Source organism: Drosophila sulfurigaster, chromosome 2R, assembly GCF_023558435.1.
Source record: "Drosophila sulfurigaster albostrigata strain 15112-1811.04 chromosome 2R, ASM2355843v2, whole genome shotgun sequence".
NCBI lineage: Eukaryota > Metazoa > Arthropoda > Insecta > Diptera > Drosophilidae > Drosophila > Drosophila sulfurigaster.
In genome coordinates, this window is record NC_084882.1 from 33,372,052 (window position 1) to 33,395,150 (window position 23,099).

At 37.5% G+C, this 23,099-nt stretch overlaps 3 protein-coding genes across 9 annotated transcripts in view; all 3 read left to right on the plus strand.

Annotated features, from left to right (window-relative positions):
- The first annotated feature begins 34 nt into the window (after window positions 1-34).
- On the plus strand, window positions 35-818 carry LOC133837365 (zinc metalloproteinase nas-4-like). Its single transcript, XM_062268101.1, is given in 2 exon segments — window positions 35-187; window positions 190-818. Coding segments are annotated over 2 exon segments (699 nt in total). The 5' UTR covers window positions 35-39; the 3' UTR covers window positions 741-818.
- An 874-nt stretch (window positions 819-1,692) lies between these two features.
- Window positions 1,693-2,457, plus strand: LOC133836816 (zinc metalloproteinase nas-4-like). Its single transcript, XM_062267404.1, is given in 2 exon segments — window positions 1,693-1,986; window positions 1,988-2,457. Coding segments are annotated over 2 exon segments (738 nt in total). The 3' UTR covers window positions 2,432-2,457.
- A 1,653-nt stretch (window positions 2,458-4,110) lies between these two features.
- The window catches only part of LOC133836925 (serine-rich adhesin for platelets), a 28,850-nt gene continuing 9,861 nt past the window's right edge, over window positions 4,111-23,099 (plus strand). For 2 of the 7 annotated variants that reach the window (XR_009893760.1, XM_062267535.1), the window contains exons 1-5: window positions 4,112-4,314; window positions 5,514-5,735; window positions 10,305-11,338; window positions 17,169-17,692; window positions 22,186-22,408. Coding sequence is in view for 6 of the 7 variants with exons in the window: in XM_062267535.1 (XP_062123519.1) it covers window positions 10,855-11,338; window positions 17,169-17,692; window positions 22,186-22,408 (1,231 nt within the window). In the remaining variant the exon portion in view is untranslated. Of the gene's footprint in view, window positions 4,315-5,498; window positions 5,736-10,304; window positions 11,339-17,168; window positions 17,693-22,185; window positions 22,409-23,099 lie in introns of those variants that run through there. The other 5 variants (XM_062267534.1, XM_062267532.1, XM_062267529.1 and 2 more) reach the window with 5 other exon arrangements.

The following is a 23,099-nucleotide window of genomic DNA, read 5'->3' on the forward strand; positions in this document are numbered from 1 at the left end:
CTATATAAAGCCAAGAAAATTTCTTGGAAGTAGTGCAAAATGTGGTCAGTAATCGTCTCATTGGGCTTGGTGTCCATCGTCAGTGCGGAGTACTTTGAGTGCGATTCCAACGAGATTGAGAAGACTCGCAACGCGGTGAAGGACCCTTTCCGACTTTGGCCTAATACCCAAATGTATTATCGCCTCTCTAGGAATTGAGCGACAAGGAAAAGTCGAATGTTCGCCGAGCGTTGACCTTGTTTAACGAGAAGACCTGTCTGAAGTTCTTGGAGGTGGAGGAATCAGCTCCACGTCGCTATGTCTACTACAAAAAGTCACCTAAAATGTGCGGCACTCGAGTGGGTTACATACCGATGTTGAGGCCACATGTTGTACATCTTACCGAGGGTTGCTTAAATCATACGGGTCCTATCCAGCATGAGACACTCCATGTGCTGGGCTTGTATCATGAGCAGAGTCGTCACGATCGCGATGAGCATGTCGTCATCGATTACGATAATATTCCACGCAAATATTGGTCACAATTTATGGTCATGTCGGACTCAGCAATCACCACCTACGATGTGCCCTATGACTTCGATAGTATTATGCACTATCGTAAAAATGCGTTTGCCAAGAATGACAGCATTCCGACTATTTATGCTAAAGTCAATGGAAAGCCGGTGGAGCGAGAGATGGGCCAACGGCTGGCTCCTTCTGAGGGTGATCTTATCAAAATACGCAAAATGTATAATTGTTAGGCTAGATGGACAGACGGACAGACAGCCAGACAGATGAGTTTTATTATTTTTGAATAAAAATGATATTTTTGAATATATGAAAAACAATGCTTGATTTATTTCGATTCATTCTCTAGCATTAGAATTTAAGCATCACACAAATCACAATAAGAACAGGATATAAATGTTGAGAAATATATATTATATATTGATCAAATAGATATAGTAAATTAAAATTTTCAAATTTCACGCAGTTCACAAAAGACGCACAAAAGTAAATGGATGTTGCGTGCGCTTATCAAGCAAAGGCAATTGACATGTTAATATTATGCATTAAGGTGTGTTCAATTTGCACCTGGAACAAGCGCGAGTCCAATGCCCATCCATGTAATATGGTAAGTATGCACTGCGACACTGGTGGCTATAAAAAGTAGCTGTATGAAGAAGCTAGGCTAGTTTATTAGATCTTTTCAGCTGTTCATATTGTTTGTGGTTGAAATAGCTTATCGGTATATTTTCACTATTTTTTCATGGCTTATTTCTGTATTGAACTAATTTTGAAATACATTTATTTACTTTGAAACCTGCAAATCATGCACTCAAAATATTTTAAGCGCTCACCAACTATATTTTATCTACTGTGCTTCACATTACGTATACGTATTTTCAAAACAGTCTACCAACTAATTCTGCACTTCTGCGCCACATTTTTGTCCTGCAGTGTGCTTGTAATTTGATTGAAATACATTGTCATGCACATGAAAATGATTTGTTTACTTTGCAAGTGTGTAATCATTTGATATATGGGGCGTATACTCAACGGATAGCGGGTTTATCGTTGAAACGAGTTGGCATTAGGAATGCGTTGCCAACTTTAAGTTGATAATGTTTCTAATTTGCATTTTTCAATCGCAAATGCACTTTAATTTTTGGCTTATATAAAGCATAGAAAAGTGCTTCGAAGTTGTGCAAAATGTGGTTAGTAATCGTTTTACTGGGCTTGGTGTCCATTGTTAGTGCCGAGTACTTTGAGAACTATTACAACGAGATTGACATAGATGATGAGCTGGCAGACATGAAGACTCGCAACGCGTTGCAAAATCCTTGGCAACGTTGGCCCAATACCCAAATGTATTATCGCCTCTCCAGCGAATTGAGCGACGAGGAGAAGTCGAATGTTCGCTCTGCGTTGGCCGTGTTTAACGAGCAGACCTGTCTGCAGTTCGAGGAGGTGGAGTCATCAGCTCCACGTCGCTATGTCTATTACAAAAAAGTCACCCAATATGTGCGGCACACGAGTGGGTTACAATCCTGTGCCGCTGCTGGGCGGCAGCTCTCACGATGTCGTCCTCACCGGGCACTGTTTAAGCAAGGCGGGAATTATCCAGCATGAGACACTGCACGTGCTGGGCTTGTATCATGAGCAGAGTCGTCACGATCGCGATGATCATGTAGTCATCGATTACGATAATATTCCACGCAAATATTGGTCGCAATTTATGGCCATGTCGGACTCAGCAACCTCAACCTACGATGTGCCCTATGACTTCGAGAGTGTTATGCATTACCCTAAGAATGCCTTTGCCAAGGATCCCAGCAAGCCAACAATACGTGCTCTGGTCGATGGAGCTGCGGTGGAGCGAGAGATGGGCCAAGTGCTGGCGCCTTCTGAGGGCGATCTATTCAAAGTGCGCCAAATGTACAATTGTTAAACAAGTGTGGATCAAGAAATATCGGTTTTGAGCGCCTATATTTATGTCTTTTAATTCTTCTTTTTTAATGGCAAATAGTAAATAATATGCTAAATATTACAAAATATCATACTTATGTTAAAAATTGTGCAAGTTCTTTAAGAAATACATTTTGATGGGAAAAAACGCCTACTTACTACGAATATTATTTGTTTTGGCTCACAATCTGGTATATTTTTTTACTTTATGGTATAATTTAAATGTAGTACTATATCAATATACCAAATAAAGTCTTTAGTATATTCCTTTTTTGTTGTTTTTGGTATATTTTGAGAATATTTACGCACTGTTTTGCATTCATTACTTGTTTCTATAAAGTATTGACTTTTTTCGCTCCTTCCTTAGTTTTTGTTCCCGTTTCGCAAAAATATTTCTTAATTTTGGTTCTTTTAGTAAACTGTTTTATTTTGTATGCAGTTTAAAATTGATGTCTTGTTGAATATTAAATATTCTCATATTTATTTTTAATGTGCCCTCAACAACTTTTTAAGGCAACGCAATTTAATTTCATTCAGCTGATACTGCATACCTTTAACCTAATACCAAAGAAGGAAATTCTCTCATTGCTTCTTTCGCGTTTTCTCCAAACGATTAGAAACTAATTACCCGAGCAATTGCAAAGTTGTGTTCGACTAGATTTAATTATTTTGATACCTTTCATTGGGAAAGCGAGTATCTTGCTGTCGAGCAAGCTAGCTTGAAGAGTTTTTAACTTAATCATTAAGAAATTCAACAGATAAAGTAATTACATTTGTAGCTACTAAATCTAGATTCAATAAAAAATGATTTAAATGATTTACAGCATAACTGAAATAATTAGGAAAACTCGAAGTTTTCTAGACAACAGCTTCTAATATATCCAATGTAATATCCTGTCGCTGCGTGTAATCGCATTTCTAATCGATTTCATCTAATTTCGCTAGAGTGTAAATGTAAGTGTCAGTTAACTAAATGGAGAATGGGCAAGGCGACAGCGGAAGGGGTGTAAGAGGGGGAACTTGTGCTGATCCTGGGCAGGCAGCCAAGGCACTTAATGTGCTCTCTAAGTGCTTAAATAGTGCGAATGTCTGGATGCCGCCGTCTAAGTAACTGTCCATTATACTTCTAGACTGTCTGCGTGCATGTAAATGGTTGTGTGCGAGTGTGTGTGTGTGTGTGTGTGTATGTGTGGGGAGAAGTCCTTTTAATTGACACATATCGAAAGCTATGGAAACGGTTGCTGCACTAATCAATATTGTTTTCTATATGGCAACGTGTTGAAACTTGTTTGTTTAAATGTGTCTAACGGTAACCATAAAATCCATCGATGCTGTCTGAAGAGCATTTGCATACGAAATGTGCGCCGGCAAAAGAGCGAGAGTGAGAGAGAGAACAAGGGAGAGAGAGAGCAGAGTTCGACAATGGAAAGCTTTTCGAAAGAGTGCCTGGAAGCGAGCTCGCATGTTGACTAAATTTTTAACCACTGTGCGCCAGCGACGCAACAGCAAAAAAGCTTTCGCTCGCTCTCTCTTATGGGGAGCTTTTGGCTCGTTCTCTCTCTTCGGCTGCGGCGGCCTCGGCGAGACTTTTGGCTTTGGCAGCCTTTTGGCTTCGGAAGCTCGGTTTGTTGTGGTGTGTTCGAGTGCTTATTTCAGTATATTTAGTGCAGTCGTTTCGTTCGGTCGTTCTAACGCTAGAATCGCTCGCTTAGCTTTGGCCTACTGTAAGGACAATTCACCAATTCCCACACACACACGCACACACAAACGTACTCACACACACATCCACACGCGCGCTGTATTGGTGTATGTGTGTGTGTGTGTGCTTTAGGTGCGGCAACGAGTCGAAAGTAAAAGTTGTTCAATGTAAATAAATAAATAAATAACCAGAAAATAGCAATCAAGCTGAAATCGAGAGAGAGAAAGAGAGAGAGAGCAAAAGGATGCTGCATTAAGTGAGTGAATAGTGTGTGTGAAATCCTTAAAAAGAAGAGAGAAATACAAAAGTAATCTTGTGTGATAAACCAAACCACAATGAAAAATGCAAAGATAAAGCTAAAGGAAAAAGTGTTAAGATGACAATTAAGTGCAAAACACAGATGACACAACACTGGCCACTAGCTGGGGGAGCACTCAACTCAACTCAACTTGACTCGACTCGACTCATCTCTCATCTCATTTCAGCAACACTTTATGCACGTGGGCGTAGTGTGCCCAGCCAAGGCCGAAGATGGACTACAAAAAAATGAAAAAAAAAGAAAAATATTACCCAACTTTGTTTTGCATTTGTTGTTCATCCTGAAGGCCGCACGAGCATAACTTTTGGCCTTTTTTTTATGTTTTTTTCTGTCGCTTCTCGGCATTTGGTTTTTTTTTTTTATATACGTTGGCAGCTGTTCCTCATCGCAGTCTGGGCCTACCTCAACCGGAATATGGCACAATATACATTATTATTTTACAGTTTCGCAGGCTGCCAGCAAACCTATTCATAATAAAATGTGTAGCCTACTTTTGGGAGCTGTGTGCGCTAGTGAAATTTATGGGCTGCTGCAATTTTTGGCCACATATCTCTCCTCCAGCTGCAAAAGCCATTAAGTTAATGAATTGCCTGGCAACGAGTTAAATATTATTCATTTGCCGAAAATAATTCGATTCTTTGGGCTGTTTGAAGTCGGGTCGCCAGAAAAAAAGTGTCACATAAATTAAAGTCAAAGCATAACCATAACGATTTGCATTTCTAATAAAATTGCTTTGCCCGGCTGTCGGTTTTCCTGGCAGACAGATCCGCACCAAAAAAAGGCAAACATTAAATGCATGAAGGGTTGCCCGACACATGTGGCAACCTGTGTGTGTCCTTCCTCCCTTCCCTCCCATCAACTTCTTCACACAAAAAAGGGATAAAGAAGTAATTTTACGCCGTATTTTATGCTACAGTTTTTTCCTAACCCGCCCATAAGGACACAGAGGATTCTCCCCAACCATAATGCCCTGTGAAGCTTTATCCCTTTTTTGTTATGTTTGCTTTGATTTTCAGTGTTATTTTAAAGCATTTTTAACGTCTTCAGCATCATAAAATGGGTTTCAGTGTTTAAAGTCGTGAATAAATAACAATTTAACAATTTCATAATTTAACCCCAGCTGTAAAAGTTCACCAATTGGAATACGTAATATTGTGTGAAACTGTGAGAACAAAAAAAAACACCAAAGGAGTAAAACACCAATTACAACATTAACAACAAACGACAACAAGAGCAACAACGTTTGATATCAGACCACAATTATAAAAGGTAAATTTTCAGTTTGTTCTATAAAGCTAATTAGTCGATAATTTCGTATTTTATTGTTTGGATAATACTGATAATCGCCTAATGTCCTTAATCCCTACTCAACCAACAACACCAACAAAAAAAAAAACATATAATGAAAGAATAAAAAGGAGACCACATTGAATTGTGTTGTGTCCTTGAACGGACAACACTTTGGGGGTTTGTTTTAACAGCAGGCACGTGGCTCATAATTTTGATTTTGCCAAACTTCGTTTGTGGTTTATTTGATGATGACACCCAGCGGTCGGTCAACGGTCAGCTGGAGTGCCAAGCATAGCGAAGTGCGTTGCGGTGTTGAGGGGAGTGGAGCGGTGTGGAGTGGTTACCCAAACCTGGCCAGAAATTACGGCCACGTTTTCGTCCCCCAGATTTCATGCCAAAAATAACTCGAGTCGTTGTCATTCGCTTTGTGCTTTATCTGCTTAACCAACTTGTTGAATTACACTCAATTGAAAGGTGTCAATACTGAAAGATTATCTGATGGCTGCTTAGAAGCGGAAGCTTTTATTGACTTTGAAAGAAAAGTCGAGAAATGGATAATAAAGTACAAATAGAAATAAATGGGAGTGTAGATGGATTATTTATTTAATTCTTTTATTACCATACTTCATTTATGATATTTCATTAATACCCAACTACAATTGAAAATATATTCCTATTGCTTTAATTATTTTGTCATTGAATGCATGTTTTATTATAGTATTATAGTTATAGTTAAAGAATTATTTAATAATTTTTGCACGTAATCAATTTAATGTATTGCATACAGAAAAAGTTTCAAATTGAGAATATATTTTAAAAGCAACTTGATCCCTTGTGGGCTTCAGAGTCCGAGCTTAAAAGACACAAAGCTTAAAAATGTGCAAAGCTTGCGCACAAGTAAATTCAGAAGTCAAAAAGCTTTTTCGCCATCTTGAAAGATCAATTCTATTTAAATTTATGAGCTTCTAAATTTGTTCAATTTAGGTTTTTATTTTATTTTCTACAACAAAACATCAATTCCCATTCTAAATAAAGTCACATAGAATATTCATTTTTCAATTAGTTAAAGCTTAACTGAACAGACTTTTTAATATCCCTATTATCACCTTTAGCCTTCCACATTTTGCAACCCAATCCTAAATAGGTTCACACAAAAAACAGCATTTACAATCTCTGTTCTCATTCATGCAAATAACACACATAAAGAGGATTGATAATTGCATCTGCTCCAGAGACCTGAATACATAGGAAATACGAATACGAAATCAGAAAAGTGATAACAGACAGACAATGGCTTCGCTTAACTTCACACAGACTTATCTTTTGACCTTTTGTACAGCATTGTATGTGCGAGTGTGTGTGTGTGTGTGTGTGATATACAATATGGAATTTTTTTGAATTTTCATTTCATATTTTAATCTTTTTCGGTTACAATGCAACAGCTACAACAGAGATAATCTTTGAAAAGTATGAATACATATTTGCATATTGCTTGGTTATTTTAATTTTCATAGATTTTCAATATCAATAGAATGTTGCAATACATTTTTTATTTTTTTTTGTTGCTGTATTTCGTTTCAAGCCATGCCGGATTAACCCTTTTGTTGTTGAGAAATTGTTTATATGCATTTATGAGAGAAAATGTTTTTATAACAATTATTGTGATTGTTTTTTGCGAAATGTTGCAAAAGTTAAGAGGGAGTTTTAGACCGTTGACATTTTCAATATGTAAATATTGTAGGGTATTTGTTGACTGACTACACACTTTACATTTCAAATGTAAAATAAATAATGGCGAGTTAAAAAAAAGCATAGTATAACAAAGGAATAAAAAACATTGTGTCGCTGTTCGCAATAAAAACATTAATTTATTATGCATATCATAAATGTTGAATGGAAACAAAAGAAATAAAATTTCACATATGTGTGTGCGTTGTAGTTGCATGCATCGTCAACAGAGGGCGCCACATAATTAAAGTAAATTTATAGTTGACCAATGCATGCATTGTTTTTAATCAAATATAATTAAATGGCATGCATATTTCATTAATTAACTGAGCGGAGAAGAAGGCATCCAATCCTGACACCCCTCGCTGACAGCTGTCATCGCTGTCAGTGACCCATATAAATACGAGCATTTGAGCAACCAGTTGGAAGCCAACGCAATAACAACATACAACATCCAACACAACAGCTGAGGGAAACGGAAGCGCGTAACTGTTACAGCGCCTCGGACATTTTGTGGTTATTTCCCCGAGGCATCGACGCAGTTTTTAATGGAAATTATAATGAGCCGTCGTGTTTTAATTATGCATCGCCAAAATGGGCGGTTGTCCTGGTCACGCCCAGGCACTTACAACTTAATGCTCTCCCATCAACGTGACGTGCTTACGCTGCTTAAACCTGTCCCTGCTCCCTGTGCTCCACCTGCTAACTGATCCCTCGATCCCCACTGTTTTTGTTCAACCGCACTGCATATGCCCTCGACCCACGTTGCGTATACGCAACGTAACGCAACGCCGCGTTGAGCCTTGACACTAATTACGACTAGCAAAAAAAATGGCCAAGTCAAGTCCTTAGCCAGTTTAGCTCACCTTGCCGAGTGCGCATTCCTCATTGTTGTGGTCTGTCAGCCATCTGGCTAGATGAAATGCCTGCGAGGCGTCGCTGATTCCTTACGTCAAGCTCAGCATCCCGTCCATCTTCATCTTCCCAGCCTCAACAGTTTTCCTCTGTTTCGCTATTTTTATCTCCCCCAATTTTTTTAAAGCTGACAAAAAAAGTTTTCTCAACGCAACTCGACAGTTTTAAATGAAACTTTTGCTCGCATTTTTTACATTTATTTTTTGTAGTTTGTTTTCTCTTGTTGTTAAACACTTTATCAGCCATTATTTCTGTTGCTGTTTTTGCTCTGCTGACCGGTTTTGTATTTATTTAGAAGTTTATAACAATTGGCTTGTCGACTCTCAGAGCACATAACGCATTTCACTGGGGAGAAAATGTCTGACGAGTCTCAAGTGTAATGCATTAGACTAACATTTGCAGACTATCATTATAAGATGAGCATGAAAGTGCGAGACTGAAAATGAATGAAATTTACATATTTCATATACTCAGTAAGCCAGACTATCATTTCAGGATTATAAGTTTTTAAATTGTTATTTAGAATAGGAATTTATTCAAGTCTGTAATGGTATAAATTTAAATTTTTTGCATGTTACAATATTTATATTCTTTTGTTGTAATAAATTTAAAAAATATTAGTATTTTTTAATATTAAAATAGAATCTTCATTAATTTTTTGTATTTTTGATTTAAATATTGGTCAAATACCAATTTTATATCCTCTTCTTTTAATAAATTTCAAAAATATTTATTTTGTAATATTTAGAATTCATTAAAATATTTTTATTTGTGTGATTTACATATATTAATTATTTGTTCCATTCATACGATGTAAATGCGGCTTTACTATATTTTTATATTATATATTTGTTTTTTTGTCCGTCCATCGAATTTGGTATATTTTGCACTCTATGGTATATTTTTAATGGAACATCAATATACCAATATATATTTGGTATATCAATATTTGAAAAACCAAGCATTTGGTGTGTTTTAGTATATTTGCGGTATATTAATTCGGTATATATTAAGAATAATACCGGACTTTTTGCTTTTTTCGGGTATCTTAAAATCGAGCCTGTTTATTTATTATTTTTCACATTCTAATACGAAAAGATTATTATTTCCGTAAATATATATTTTTAGATTTACAATTTTTTACATTTATACATTTAAATTTAATAGTATGAATGATATCAAGATAAGAATTTCATTTATTTCACAATTTTTGTGTGATACTATTTTAAATGTTCTATTTTATGCTTTTATTAAAATTTTATAACAGTGACTATTTCCATACAAGAATGCCAACTATTTTCCAAGTTTTTTCTGTGTTATTTCTGCAAATCTCTTTGACGTGCCGAATGCCACAAAGTTTAATAAAATTCTTTTAATGTGAAGCGAGCTCACTTTAAGCGCAATCACATAGATTTCCATTATAACATTTTTTTGTTGTTATTCTTGTCTGTTTGTTTTTTTGTTGTTTTCTTTTTTGCCTATTTATGCGCCCGTTTCCCCACTTTGACTCCAGCTTCGATTATCATTTTTGGGGGAACATTTCGTTTAGTAAAAACATTTGGCATTTTTTTGTTTTGTGTTCGGGGCGAGAAACACATTCATAAAGCAAACAAACACAGCAGAGAACACAGAACAGAGAACAGAGAACAGAGAGAAAACGAGGCGCGTGGCAGAGAGATAATACAAAATATATCTGCGTTGTTGCCCCAAAAAGTGGCAGCAGCATCAGCAGGCTGCAGGCTGTGAAGGCAGCAGGCAGCACGTGCCGGCACACGCACAAATTTCCATTTATTTTGACTTTGACATTTGAATTTTTAATGAAATTCCAAACATTTTAACGCTCGCGACTCACAAAATGCCTTTTTTTTTGTTTCGCTTTCTCTTTTTGCTCTTCTGTCATTGCAGCTGCTGTCGACGCAAAAGGACACACACCAAAAAAAAAATAAAGAACAATCGCAATCACAGTTTTGCCGGCCGGGCAAGAGCGGCAACGGCCGCTAATGAAGATGAAGTGATATCCAGAGATATCGTGTTAAAGTGGAATTAAATAGAATATAAATCGCTGGAAAAATGACGGCGATTTCTCAGCACCAGCCGAGCAGAACAAATGCAAAGTAGTTTGTTCTGACTAGGATAAGAGAGAGAGAGAAGGAGAGAGAGTGAAGGACGTGAACTAGGACTACGTTTAGTCGAAGGCCAGCAAACGCAAGCCGAGCAATTTGTAAGCGGACTTTCGCCAATTTCACGCATCAAGCGGCGGCATGGCAGGCGCTAATAAGGCGACCAGCCACGCCCCACAGTTGTGCACCCGAGCTGCTGTCAAAAAAATAACCATTCTCGACTAGGTTCAAGTGCGCATAGCCCCCACACATAGAAGCACTCTCTGAGCCAGTAAGTGAGTGACTTGTGCCCCTGGAACTTGTAACCCCACGCAAAAACGGACGAGTGAAATATTATGGCAACTTTTCAAATGGAAACGCGCCAGCATCAGCAGCAGGAGCAGCAACGAACGAATTTAAAACAACGAGCAGCAGCAGCAACAACAACAACAAAGCGCCAACGACAACAACGGCACACGAATCCAGTTCACAATTTGAATTTGAATCTGAAACAGAGCTCGCATTTCGCAACGCAGCTGCTGGCCGAAGCGGAGGCGAAGGCGAAGGCGACAACATTCACGAATTGCACACGTCTCCAGCCGACCTGCTCCACAGCACCCTCCACTTCGAGTAGGAGGAACAGCAGCAGGAGAGGCAGCAACAACACCACCAGCAACAGCAACACCAGTAGGAGCAGCAACAACACCAGCAGCAGCAACAGCATCGGCATCAGCATCGGCAGCAATCGCAACACGATTGTTGACTGCAGCAGCTGCCAGCGGGCATTGATAATGCTCAGCATGCTAGTGGTTGTCATCGTTGTGATATCCGGCAATGGAGGTAAGTGACAGACCAACTGAGCTGCTTTATTATCCTGCTCGTACTTATGTTTCAAATACCCTGGAATTTAAAAATGGAAATGTATTACTGACAATGGGGAAAAATGCGTTGATACATTTTGCTTGGTACTAAAACTTATATTAGAATCTTTATTATACAATAAATTCAATTACTTATGTTAAATAAGAGATTAAACAATGAGATTTGACAGCGTAATAGTTTCACATTAGATTTATGAATTCTAAAGATTTCATGGCTAAAGATAATTTATTATTATTGTAATAATGAATACAATTCCTTATTCTAATAAGATTAGTTAGAACGACTACGACTTTCAAAATATGAAGAAATAATTTATAAGGTATTACTTCTTATGTTAAGTAATAGATTGAATAGTGTTTCCATTTTTGCTTTAGATATTATCGATTCTGAAAATTTTATCGCTTTTTAAGAAATAATGTATAAAGTATGTTTGCCACAGCCATCAAAATTTCATCTCTACTTTGATGTATATAAAACTTATATTAGGTTAAACAAATTTTATATATTCTATTGGAAAATGTCCAATGGAATTATAGAATCTATCAGTTTAGACATTTAATTTAAATATTTCGAAAGTTGTATCTCAAAAATTAGAATCAATATAGTAGATATTTTATTTATGCTTCGTCATCTAAAAAACTTTCATTACACTTTACCTATCCCGAGGGTTTTTCGCAAGACTCACATTTATGTAAATTATAATTTATGATAGATCCTATAAAAGTTTTACTATACTGATAAAAGATGCAAGAAATGTCAGTATGTTTGTATAGTAAACACAAAAGATATAGAAGATACTCTTTATTCAAAAGTTCGAATAGACCTTATGCTACCTTCACCTAACAATACTTTCCGTTTTATTTATTCTCATTGAAAAGTAACATATTATCTGCCTCTAGGGTACAAAGTAAGTCGCACACTTTCGATTTCTGTGCATTTTTGATTCGCATTCTTATTTTCATTTCGATTCCCAATGGCAGGCTCATGCTGGCAGTTTAATCAAATTTTCGTGCTCCAGTTTTTTGGCTGAAGCCAAATTGCAATTGTTGTCAAATTGATTTGACCAATTTCATTTATTGATTTCGATTTTCGATATCATTCATTCCGTTGTCATGCCCAATGAGTCAGCAGCAGTAACAGCAACAGCAACAGCAAAAAAATCCGACAGTCAGTTCTGTCTTCCAAGCGTCTTCATCCTTTCCCATCTAGTCAGAGCTGCCTGGTTGGTTTGCTCGATGCCAACTTGGCATTTTTCAACGCTGACTTCCTTGCCTTGTCCTTACATAATTCCAATGGCCACCTTTTGGGCTGAGTTTTTAGGTTAGGTAATTAATTTTGTGTGCCTGAAAAGTCTTGGGAAATCAATGTTTTTCGGCCAGAATAGCAGAGGTAGCTCCGCTCTATATACCCATCAACTCCCCATTGGTTTCTCATGCTCTGATTGAGTGGGTGTGTGTGTGTGAGTATCTCTCTCATCCCTGTTGAGTGTGTGTGTGTGCTTTCGCATGACTGTGAGTGTGTGTGTGTGTTGCTGTGGTTAAGCTTTCAGTTTAGTTTCATTTTTCATATGCCGTGCGCCAACTTAATGACGAGCCTGCCTCTGCGTTTTGGGCCACCTGAGTGGACCAGATGGCGGCCCAAATCATCATTAGGCTTTAATGAACTGTGCAGTCGAATGCGAGTGGAGCACACACACACACGCACACACAGTCGATCACACTGCATTATAGATGAGTCGGCTCGTATTTGTTAATTGAATGTTAAACATTTGCATTTCTGCACTTCGTGGTCATTTATTTTGTCTATACGAATTAATTAACATGTTCGAAGCGTGGGGTTAATTTATTTGTTGCACACCAATTACTAGTTAGTGGTTTACAAATGTTATCCGGATTACAAAAAAATACAAATTTAGCTGTAATTATATAAATTATAATATATACCGGATAACATTCGTAGACCCCAAACTATTAATAGTAATGTAATCTTCTATAATTTTAATAAAAATATTAATATTACTTTAAAGTTGATTACAAAAATTCAAATTAAAAAAAATGAATTCAAAAAGTAAAGCATTTTATTACAAGAACTAACGATATTAGGCTATATCATTTGCATTATCCGATATTATCCGAATTTATCCGGAACTATCCGAATTTATCCGGATAGCTTAAATACTTGTTTTAGTAATCAGCAAAGTGCTTCTCATTAGTAAGAATTCAATAGCGTCATTTCACAAGTTTATCCATCATTATCAAGTTCTCAAATAACACATTTTCGTTGCTTGAATTGAACGAAGTCATATTTTTCGTTTTGTTTACAACTTTTTTTGCAATTATCAAAAATTTATCCGTTTTAGCCGAACATAAAGATGTGAACAGAACGCACTTTATCAACTTATGGGAAGCCACAAAAACTTTTGAGCAGTTTTGTCAACTGCCAAATGCCAGGCAACCGCCCCCCAATCAAAAAGCTGAAAAGTTGAATGAACAAATATTCAAATAACAGTCATACACGACAGTCATCGTACGACTTCCCTTGTTTAATATTTGCGCATACTTTTCGCAATTTCATGTGCGCCAAAAAAGCCAAAAAAGCAAAAAAGTACAACCAGCAATAAAAGATCCACAGCTCAAAAAACGCAATACCTTTAAATATTTAAAGAACTTTTACGCTGGCATTTTGTTTTTGTGCTGGGCAAATGGGGGGAAGGCGGAATGCGAGCAACAACGATTTTTAATTTTTTAAGTGAATTTAAAAATTTAAAAGTTTTTCGAGACGTCACACACACACACGTATACACCAACACACAAAGGCACACACACACACGGGCATAGGAGGAAGAAAGCGAGCAAAAAGTTTTGACATTTCAAATGTTTCTGACATGAACAACGCCATGTTAATAATAACAGCGCGGGCGTAGCTACAACAACAACACCAACAACAATAACAAGACAAGTTACAAACAAGGACAGCAATAGAGAGAGTGAGAGAGAGGGAAGCGAGCGAGTGAGAAAGAGCAACAGGAACATGCCCTGCGGTCGACTGACGTTGACGTAGTCGCAACGACGACCCGGCATATGACTTTTTGATTTCTGTTGGGCGCTTTTAAGCAAAAATGTTGAAGCTCTAATTTATTGTTGTTGCCGTCGTGTCTGTTGTTGTGGTGAAAGTTGCTATTGTTGTTGTTGTTGCTGTTGTTGCTGTTGCCATTACCGTTGTGGTTGCCGCATCCCAAGCAGTCAATTTATTTTAATTTCTAGCCAGCGGCTCTTTATTTATCATGTTGTTTTGCGCAGACAGACACATGATGAAGCCCCGGCCAAGGTTCAGGGCGAGGAAGTTAACAATATAAACGTAGGGGGGAAACGATAGAGAGGCGAAGCAAGTGATGGGCAAAGCCAGTCGGGATTTTGACGCTGTGGCTGTGGATGCTGCTGTTGCTGTTGCTGCTGCTGCAACGAGCAAAGGCAACTTATTAGCAACATTGTTTGACTTGGCAATTGAACAGCGAACATGAAAGCCAAGTCTTGTTGTTCTTGTTGTTGGTCAAGTTGTTGCTTCGTTGTTGTTGCTGTTATTGTCGAGTCTGGCGGGCATGCTGTCAATACAAGTAAACGCAACAACAAGGATATGCGACTTATCTGTCCAAAACATGGCCAAGGGGTGCTACCAACAGCAAACGAGCCAGATAAGTTGTGACTGTGTGTGGAGTGTCTGCTTGTGGGTGTGTGTGTGCATGTGTGTGTGTGTTTGTGGCTGACTGTCTTGGGTACAACGTGCACAACATGTTTAATCTAATAAAGTCAGTGGCTGCCAACTATAAAATGGTCGCCAGCGCAGCTCGCCGAGCGCCATAAAAAGTTCTCAGCCTGAGCGTAATAAGCGTATCAAGTGCCCAACACACACACACTCACACACACATGCACACTTAAGATATAAAAGCATGTGTGTGTGAGAGTGTTTTGTATCTAGCAGACGTATCGGCGACGTCCTCTTGCCTTTGCCTTTGCCTTCGCTCGCTGCTAAGTGATGGGATAAATGGCGGTGGATAAAAATTGCTCGTAACTACGCAACAACAACAACAAGCATGACTACAAAAACAACGACAACTCTCTGCAACAAGACTTGTGTGTGTGTGTGGCAAAAACATGAAAATTTGATAAACGTAAAGCATAAAAACAAAAGCACAAAACAAAAGTTTATGCCTCATGTACGACGCATGTTAGCAACTTGTCTGTGTGTATCCTATGTTCTTCATATGTACGTCTGTGTGTGTGTGTGTTTGGGTGTGCGTAATTTGCTAATTACCTAAATGGTTGCAAGGTAGTATGCGATGCGATGCCAAGTTAACTATGTGTTTTCGATGCTAAACTAACAATGTGCTCACTTGGGTTTTAAACACAAAAACTACTTTTTTGGGGTCAACAAGTTAACAACAGCAGTTTTTTGGCCAAAAACTGAAACTAATTGAACAATTATGCTAACGATATTGATATGGACCATTCAGTGAAGGCTCAACGATAGAGTAACGTATGTGGCAATTATAAAGTTTACCCCATGTCCCCTCTTCATCGCATCGAAAAACTTTCACGAAAATGCCACTTAATGCTATTTGGTAATTTTCGAAATTGTACTTTGCAAGCAATTATACTTCAGCAAACAAGATTTTCAATTTCTGTACGTTGAGTGATTGTTAAAGATTACTTATTAAATTGTATTTCCGATACAGTCAAAGTTGTTCTTTCCTTTTCCAAATAATCCAGTTTACTTAATCCGACTTTTTGCTCACTTTTGTTCAGTACAAAAAGCACTTTCATTATTAGTTCATACATGATGAAAGAGAGTTCGAATTTTTTATTACTGTTATAAATGTTTTAGAATATACATTCATAATAAATATATTTTATTACTTATTTGTGCTTTAGCAATCAGATTTATTTCTCACTTTAAAGAATTCAGTTTAAAATATGTTTACTGTGTATATAAAAATTATATCTTAATTATTCCCTAGCAGTTAAATTTCTTATTTTAAAACTTTGTTTGTTTATTTATACACTTTTTTTCTTCTCATTCTAAGTATAGAAGCAACAGCTGTTAGCAGTTGCAATCCTTTAACTTTATCAAACCAAAGCTCATCTTTTTTACCACACTTTCATGACATCGAAAATATTTTCCATCAGCAACAAGCATAGCAATTTTTTATCTCAGTGTAAGCTTATTTTCTATTACGGAAGCTTATCCTTTCATACTTTATCACAAGCATTTTTGGTATATTATTCATCTTCCTTTTGTCTTTCAATACACTTTTAAAATTTCATAAATTGCTACAGTAAAGTTTGAAGAGAAGCAACTTTATTTTCAGGAATAGTTTCTATATATCAAATAAAACAGGAAACTTAAATGTTTGTAGTTTTACTGAACTAAATTCAAGCCTCTTTTTATTTTTGTGCAATGCGCAGACAGTAACAAATGTGAGACATATTTTTGAATTTCATTTCCGACATGAAATGTTTTGTGATATAATTCGAGCAACAAATTTGCTGAAATTGTTGCGGAAATGGAAGACAGAGAATTTTCAAACACCAAGCGGAAGTAATTACAATAATGATTTCCCAAAACAAGTATGCCGAGCATATGTAATAGTGTGTGTGTGTGTGTGTGCGAGAGAGTGAGACATTTAAAAAATATGTAGCATACTTTTGCGGGCGCACATTCGCTGCCACTTTAATTGCGCGCTATTCATGACAATACTGATAAATATATTTTTTTTGTTGCTATTTTACAGTGCTCGCCGCACAGCGTGATTCGTATAAATCGAAGGATATGAGCAGCAGCAACAATGCCATACCAAATGAAGGCGATGCTGCTGCCGCTGCCGCCGCTGCTGCTGCTGGTGCTGCTGCTGCCAATGGTGTGACCGGAAGCGGAAGCATGACCAGCACAACCAACAGCAACGGAAGTAACAAAAATAGCCATACAGCAAACACTGGCTCAGTGACAACCGACTCGAGTTCGAGTTCGAGCTCAAGTTCGAGCTCGAGTTCGAATTACAAATCGAATGCCAATGCGAATGCCGTGACAACGACAACAACAACCATTAGCGGCATTCCCAGCAGCAGTCTGCACAAGGGCAACACAATAGCATCGCCAGCATCTGGTTCCGGCATCAATCGCAATAGCATCGATCTGATCGACGATTCCCGGAACGGTGGCCCATATTTTGACAAGGGCGCCTCGAAGAATGTCACCGCACTGCTTGGCAAGACGGCGTATTTGAATTGTCGCGTCAAGAATCTGGGCAATAAAACGGTAAGCATCGAAATGTTCAGGAAAATGCCACTTTCACACACAGTCGGGCTCATGCAATTGTTATGTCATTATGTGCCATCAAAATGCGATTTGTAACAGTAACAGAGGAAGCACAAGAGAGATTAGAGAGAGAGGGGAAGTGGGTGTGTAGTTGCATGTGTTTTTTAGCTAATTAGCACGTAAACTGCGCCCACATGGCGGCTTTTGGCTAATTGTTCCGCTGCCAAACAAAATGATTAATTATACCGAAACAGGAAACAGATTTTACTTTATTCAACTTTCACGTTTTGACTGCCTCCACGCCACGCTGTGTTTGTGTGTGTGTGTGTGTGTGTGTGTGCGGAAGGAAATGCCGCAAAACATTTCACAAACACAATCTCCCGACCCAGCCAAACACCACAACACTTCCGGCCTAGGCCGCCGCCAAAGCCGAACCAAACCAAACCTGGCCAACTATTCAAATCGACTCCTGGGAACTTCCACCAACAAAAAAATGGTGAAAAAAATATATGTGAAAGCTTTCATTTTGTTACTTTTTTTTGCAGAGGAGAGGAGAGGGCAGAGAAGAGTTTTAGTTTTGCAACCTGCGCCGTAGTCATTTGGTTTCCGTTACTTCCTGTGCGGTCTGCCGCCCACCGTGCCTATTCTGCCCATTTGCCGATAATAATATGTTACATGCCGAAGGACTCTTTCTACCTGTATAGTATAGTATATATAGTATACTGTGTGTATATATGATTAGGTGGTTGCACGGTTTGACGGTTAGTCCTTGCCACTTGCCACTGTTTTTGCCTCTGTTTGAGTTGCGGTTTCGAAAACTAATTTGCGTGATTATTAAATTCAAGAGTAGCTCCTGCCATTCTCGAACTGGGTTTGAAAAGTTTTCGGGCCCGCTGCATTAGATAGCTTTCAACGCATGAGAAAGATGTAGGTCAGGTCAGCTGTCTGCAAGGGTCGATGATGGTGGCTGGGAAGGAGAGGAGAGGAGAGGGACAACTTCATTAGATGCCAATTAGTTTGGATAACTTCATCGATCATCGGCTGGGAGGCCATTCAGTTAATTAAAGCCATTATTTTTGGCAAAACTAAGTGAGAGACTGGTTAAATGGTCAGTTAAAAGTTTATAATGAATTTGGCTAGTAAATGTTAGTTTGTGGATTAGCTGCACAAATGAACAGCTGGTTGGCGTTTGTTTGAAATGTAGTTCAAAGAAATTAAGGAACATTAATTATTAATTCTGGTGTGTTTGCTTAAATTAAAGTTGAAATAAATTAAGGAAATTAATTATTTAAAATTGAACTTTAATTCTAGTAAATATATTTGACTATAAGTTAATTTATTATTTAAAGGAAGTTGGTTATAATTTGTAAACAATTTTTTGGTTCTTGAGGCAAGTTAATATTAAAGAAAAGCTTCTTAGCGAAGCTGAAATTTATTTATATTACAAATTTGCGTTTAAGTTTCATTTAGTTAAAATAAATGATGCAAATATTTTACGTATTCTAGAAAATATATAGTTGTTTAAAGGAATTTTGAGCAACTTTTTTTTGTACTTTGAATAAATCCTAATGAACAAGTTAATATTAAAGAATATCTTTTTGTTAAAGCTGCTTTTAAATGTAGCTCAAATAAATTACGAAAATGAATTATTAATTGTAGCAGATATATTTCAAAAGCAATATTCAAAGTTGTTATTACGACTTTCATAGGACACTTCTAATCAACTTAATACTATTAAAGAATGAGAAATGAATACAAAGTCTGTCATTGATTTCAATCTCTTCAGCATACCGTTCAGTGGATTATTCAGCAAATATTTGGCAAGTTTCACCAAACTTAACAACTTTATTTTAAATGCCGTAGCTGTTTGTAGTTTAAGCTTAACTCAGGTTATTAACAAACTTGCCGAAAAGCGTAAAAAGTGTAAAGTGTAATTCTTCAATGTCTCCGCTGTGATTAAGTTGCTGCGATATGTTACCGTGTATTTTCTCGGCTGCGTATTTAAATAATTTTCCACACAATTTTCAAAGTTTGCGCTTAAACATCATTTGTTTGAGTTTGCAGCCGAAAGTCTAATTAGCTTTCACCTTGTGGCATGCCACAACAGCAGCGACAGCGACAGCAGCAACCACAAAACCCAAACCCAAAAAAAAGAAGAAAACCCCAACGTCAAAACGAACTTTCCAACTCCATTTCCGTCGGTGTTTTTTCCTTCCCCCCTCCGCAAACCTTCACAGCGGCTGCCCTTGCCATATAAGTAATACATCACTGAGATTTGGCTGTAGCAGCAGCAGGAGGAGCAGCAGGAAGGCAAGAGGAAGGAAACTTAAGCCAGCCGACACAAAAAAATCGGGTATATTAACACCGTCGTCTTCTTGTTTTATGCGTGTGCAGCGCGTAATGATAAACAGCGAACGGATGTTGATGTTTTCTACATTATTAATGGCGCTTTTCATTAGAGTCGCAGTCGGAGTCGACATTTTACGGTTGTTGCTGATAACAGCATGCGAGCAGCGAGCAGCCGTATACTGAGCACTGAGCACGGTAATGAATTCGAATGGAGGCGTGGCATCGCGTGGTATTACCCATATAGCCATATCCCCGCCCCCCTCCTCCTCCTATATAACAAGGGAAAAACAAAGCGCCTCTAAATAATTCATAGCCACAAAAAAGTCGACAGCAAAAGTTTAAGCATGTAATCAAGCGATAACTAGCTAAGCGATAGACTATGATAATACTCTGTAAAGATAAGAATTAAAAAAATATTTATTATTTATAGAAGTTTGAAATACTTAAAGAAAAGTCAAGATTATAAAAACTAAGTAAATATATTCCATTTAAAAATTTGATACTTAAAATGAGAATTTATTAATATATATATGTTCCGCAAATTTTAGTTGTAGAATTTCAAAATACTTAAATAAACAGGCGAGTTTTAAATGTTCAATTAACTAAGAAAATATATTACTAATTTAAAATATTTTAAAAAATTCCTACTGCATTTATAAGTTATATTTTATATTGCAATCAAGCGAAAACTATATAGGCGACACTCTAAGAATATGTTCCGAAAAATGAGAGTTTAAAAATACATTTTTATTTTTAAAGTTTGAAATACTTGAAAAACTTGAGTTCTAAATACTTAAAAACTAAAAAACATATTCTGTATATAATTCCGAAATGTAATCAGCGAAACCTCCCAAAAACAACCGTCGCCATTTGCAATCACAGAGTATTCGCATAACACGAGCGAAACAAATTTTAAAGCATACTTTCTGGCGCACTGCAAATTGAGCCATAAAAACGTCAAAGATTTTGCGTTGATGTTGTTTGCACAGCTCCAAGCAGCAACACCAAAAAAAATGAAAATAACAAGCAAAAAGTATTTCTTTGCTGCTGCTTCACAACGCTGACTGCAATCGATACACAAATTTTACGATACTGTAAACACGCATAATGCGCATAAACTTGGGGCGTCAAAGAGAGGGCGTGGCATTTGCTGGGGTTTTATTTTTGGGGGGTGAAGCCAAAGCTTAAAGTAAATTTCGCGGTTGGAAAGAGCGCGAACTTAGACAACAAGACTTGGAGGAGGAGAAGGGAGGAACGTTGACAGTTGAGAGGGAAGAAGATTTTTGGTGCTGTTGACTGTTTTATAACTGCTTCAACATTTGGTGTTAATTACATGCAACTTGTTCTTTAAACAGCAGCGCAGCGCAGCGGCAAAGAGAAAACTTTTCTCGCCAAAAACACCTGCACACAATCTGGCCAAGGAGCCAGAAGTTGTTCCTGCTAGCTGAGAGTTTCTTGTCCATTAACTTTGCCGTCGCTCTACGTCGTCAGGCAGCATGTTGCTAAGCTGTTGTCATTGAAATTGAAAATGCTCACAGCTGACGTATGACACGCGACATTCTCAACAAGGGAGTGGGTGGGTAGAGGGAAAGGAAAGGGGTGGCAGGAAGACACCCTTAAATCACAGTCACTTAAAAATGTTGCGTTCAGACACGTTAACAGCAGGTGGTTGCCAAACAGGTGTGCATTAGCGTGTGGGCGTGGCACTCCGACTCCCACCCCAAATGTTGCCTTCAATTTGCCTCGCAGCAACAACAACACATTGATAAGGGTAGCAAGGGTGAACGAAACCTTCCTTTCCTTAAAGGCAACGCATTCTCTTATGTCATACTCACGTGTGTGTGTGTGTGTGTGTGAATGACAAACTTTTTCGCTTTCTTGCTTTTAAAATAAATTTGCATTTTACACGTGCGGCTGACGCAAACAATGACAAACATCATACCCACCACACAAACAAAAAAAAAAGAATGAACCTCTTCAAAGATTGCGCATTAAATTGACTTCTTAAACTGTTTGCCCAATAAATTAAACTTTACATGTAAATTTTTGCTGCCAACCCCTCCAATAACAATTGAAATCTTAGCGCTAAACTTTTCATACGAAATACGAGTTTGTAAGCATTTTTTTTGTGTTTGCTTTTTCAGATGTTGTTGCAGGTTTCATGGGTGCGACATCGGGACATACATTTGCTCACAGTCGGACGCTATACGTACACATCGGATCAGCGCTTTCGGGCCATACATCAGCCGCAAACCGAAGACTGGATGCTACAGATCAAGTATCCGCAACATCGCGACTCGGGTATCTACGAGTGCCAAGTGTCAACAACTCCGCACATGAGTCATTACATACAGCTGACTGTTGTGGGTAAGTGATTGAAGAACAGTGTGGTATTATTCTTAAAATATACCAAAATAATATACCAAAAATTCTAAAATATGCCAAAGACTCTATTTGGTATATCGGTATATGTAGTACTACATTTAAAATATACCATAGGTTGCAAAATAAATTGTATCTACCCAACGGTTAGATTGTGTAAAAATATGTTTTATGTGGGATGAAAATAATGAACTAAGTAGGCGATGCTTTGATGTAGTTGAATAATATTTATTAGAATTAAAATGTTTAGCCTAAATTCTAAGAAAAAGCTCAAGGCAGTCTTAACAATATATTTTAGATTTAAAGTATTAAGCTCAATGAGAGTGCTTGAAATTTTCCGCATAATGTTAATTATATTTAATATTTTTTAACAACAAACTAGATTCAATTTTTAATCATGAGTTGAATGAGATTTTCAAGAAGTCTAAATCAGATTTAAAATAGGAAGTCTGTATAAAGCATCCATTTATAACAAAAAAGTACTGCTCCATTAAAAAAGCAGTGCATAAACTTTAGATTCCGCAAAATAAGCCTCAATTTCAAAGCGGTCAGCAGCAGCAGGTTCTGTGTTATTTAACAGAACAAAAAGGCTTCCTGCTTTTAAGCCTCGGCTAATTAGAATTCAACTTAAGTGCGAGTATATGTATTAAGCGGACACTTTTTGTTGTTATTCTCA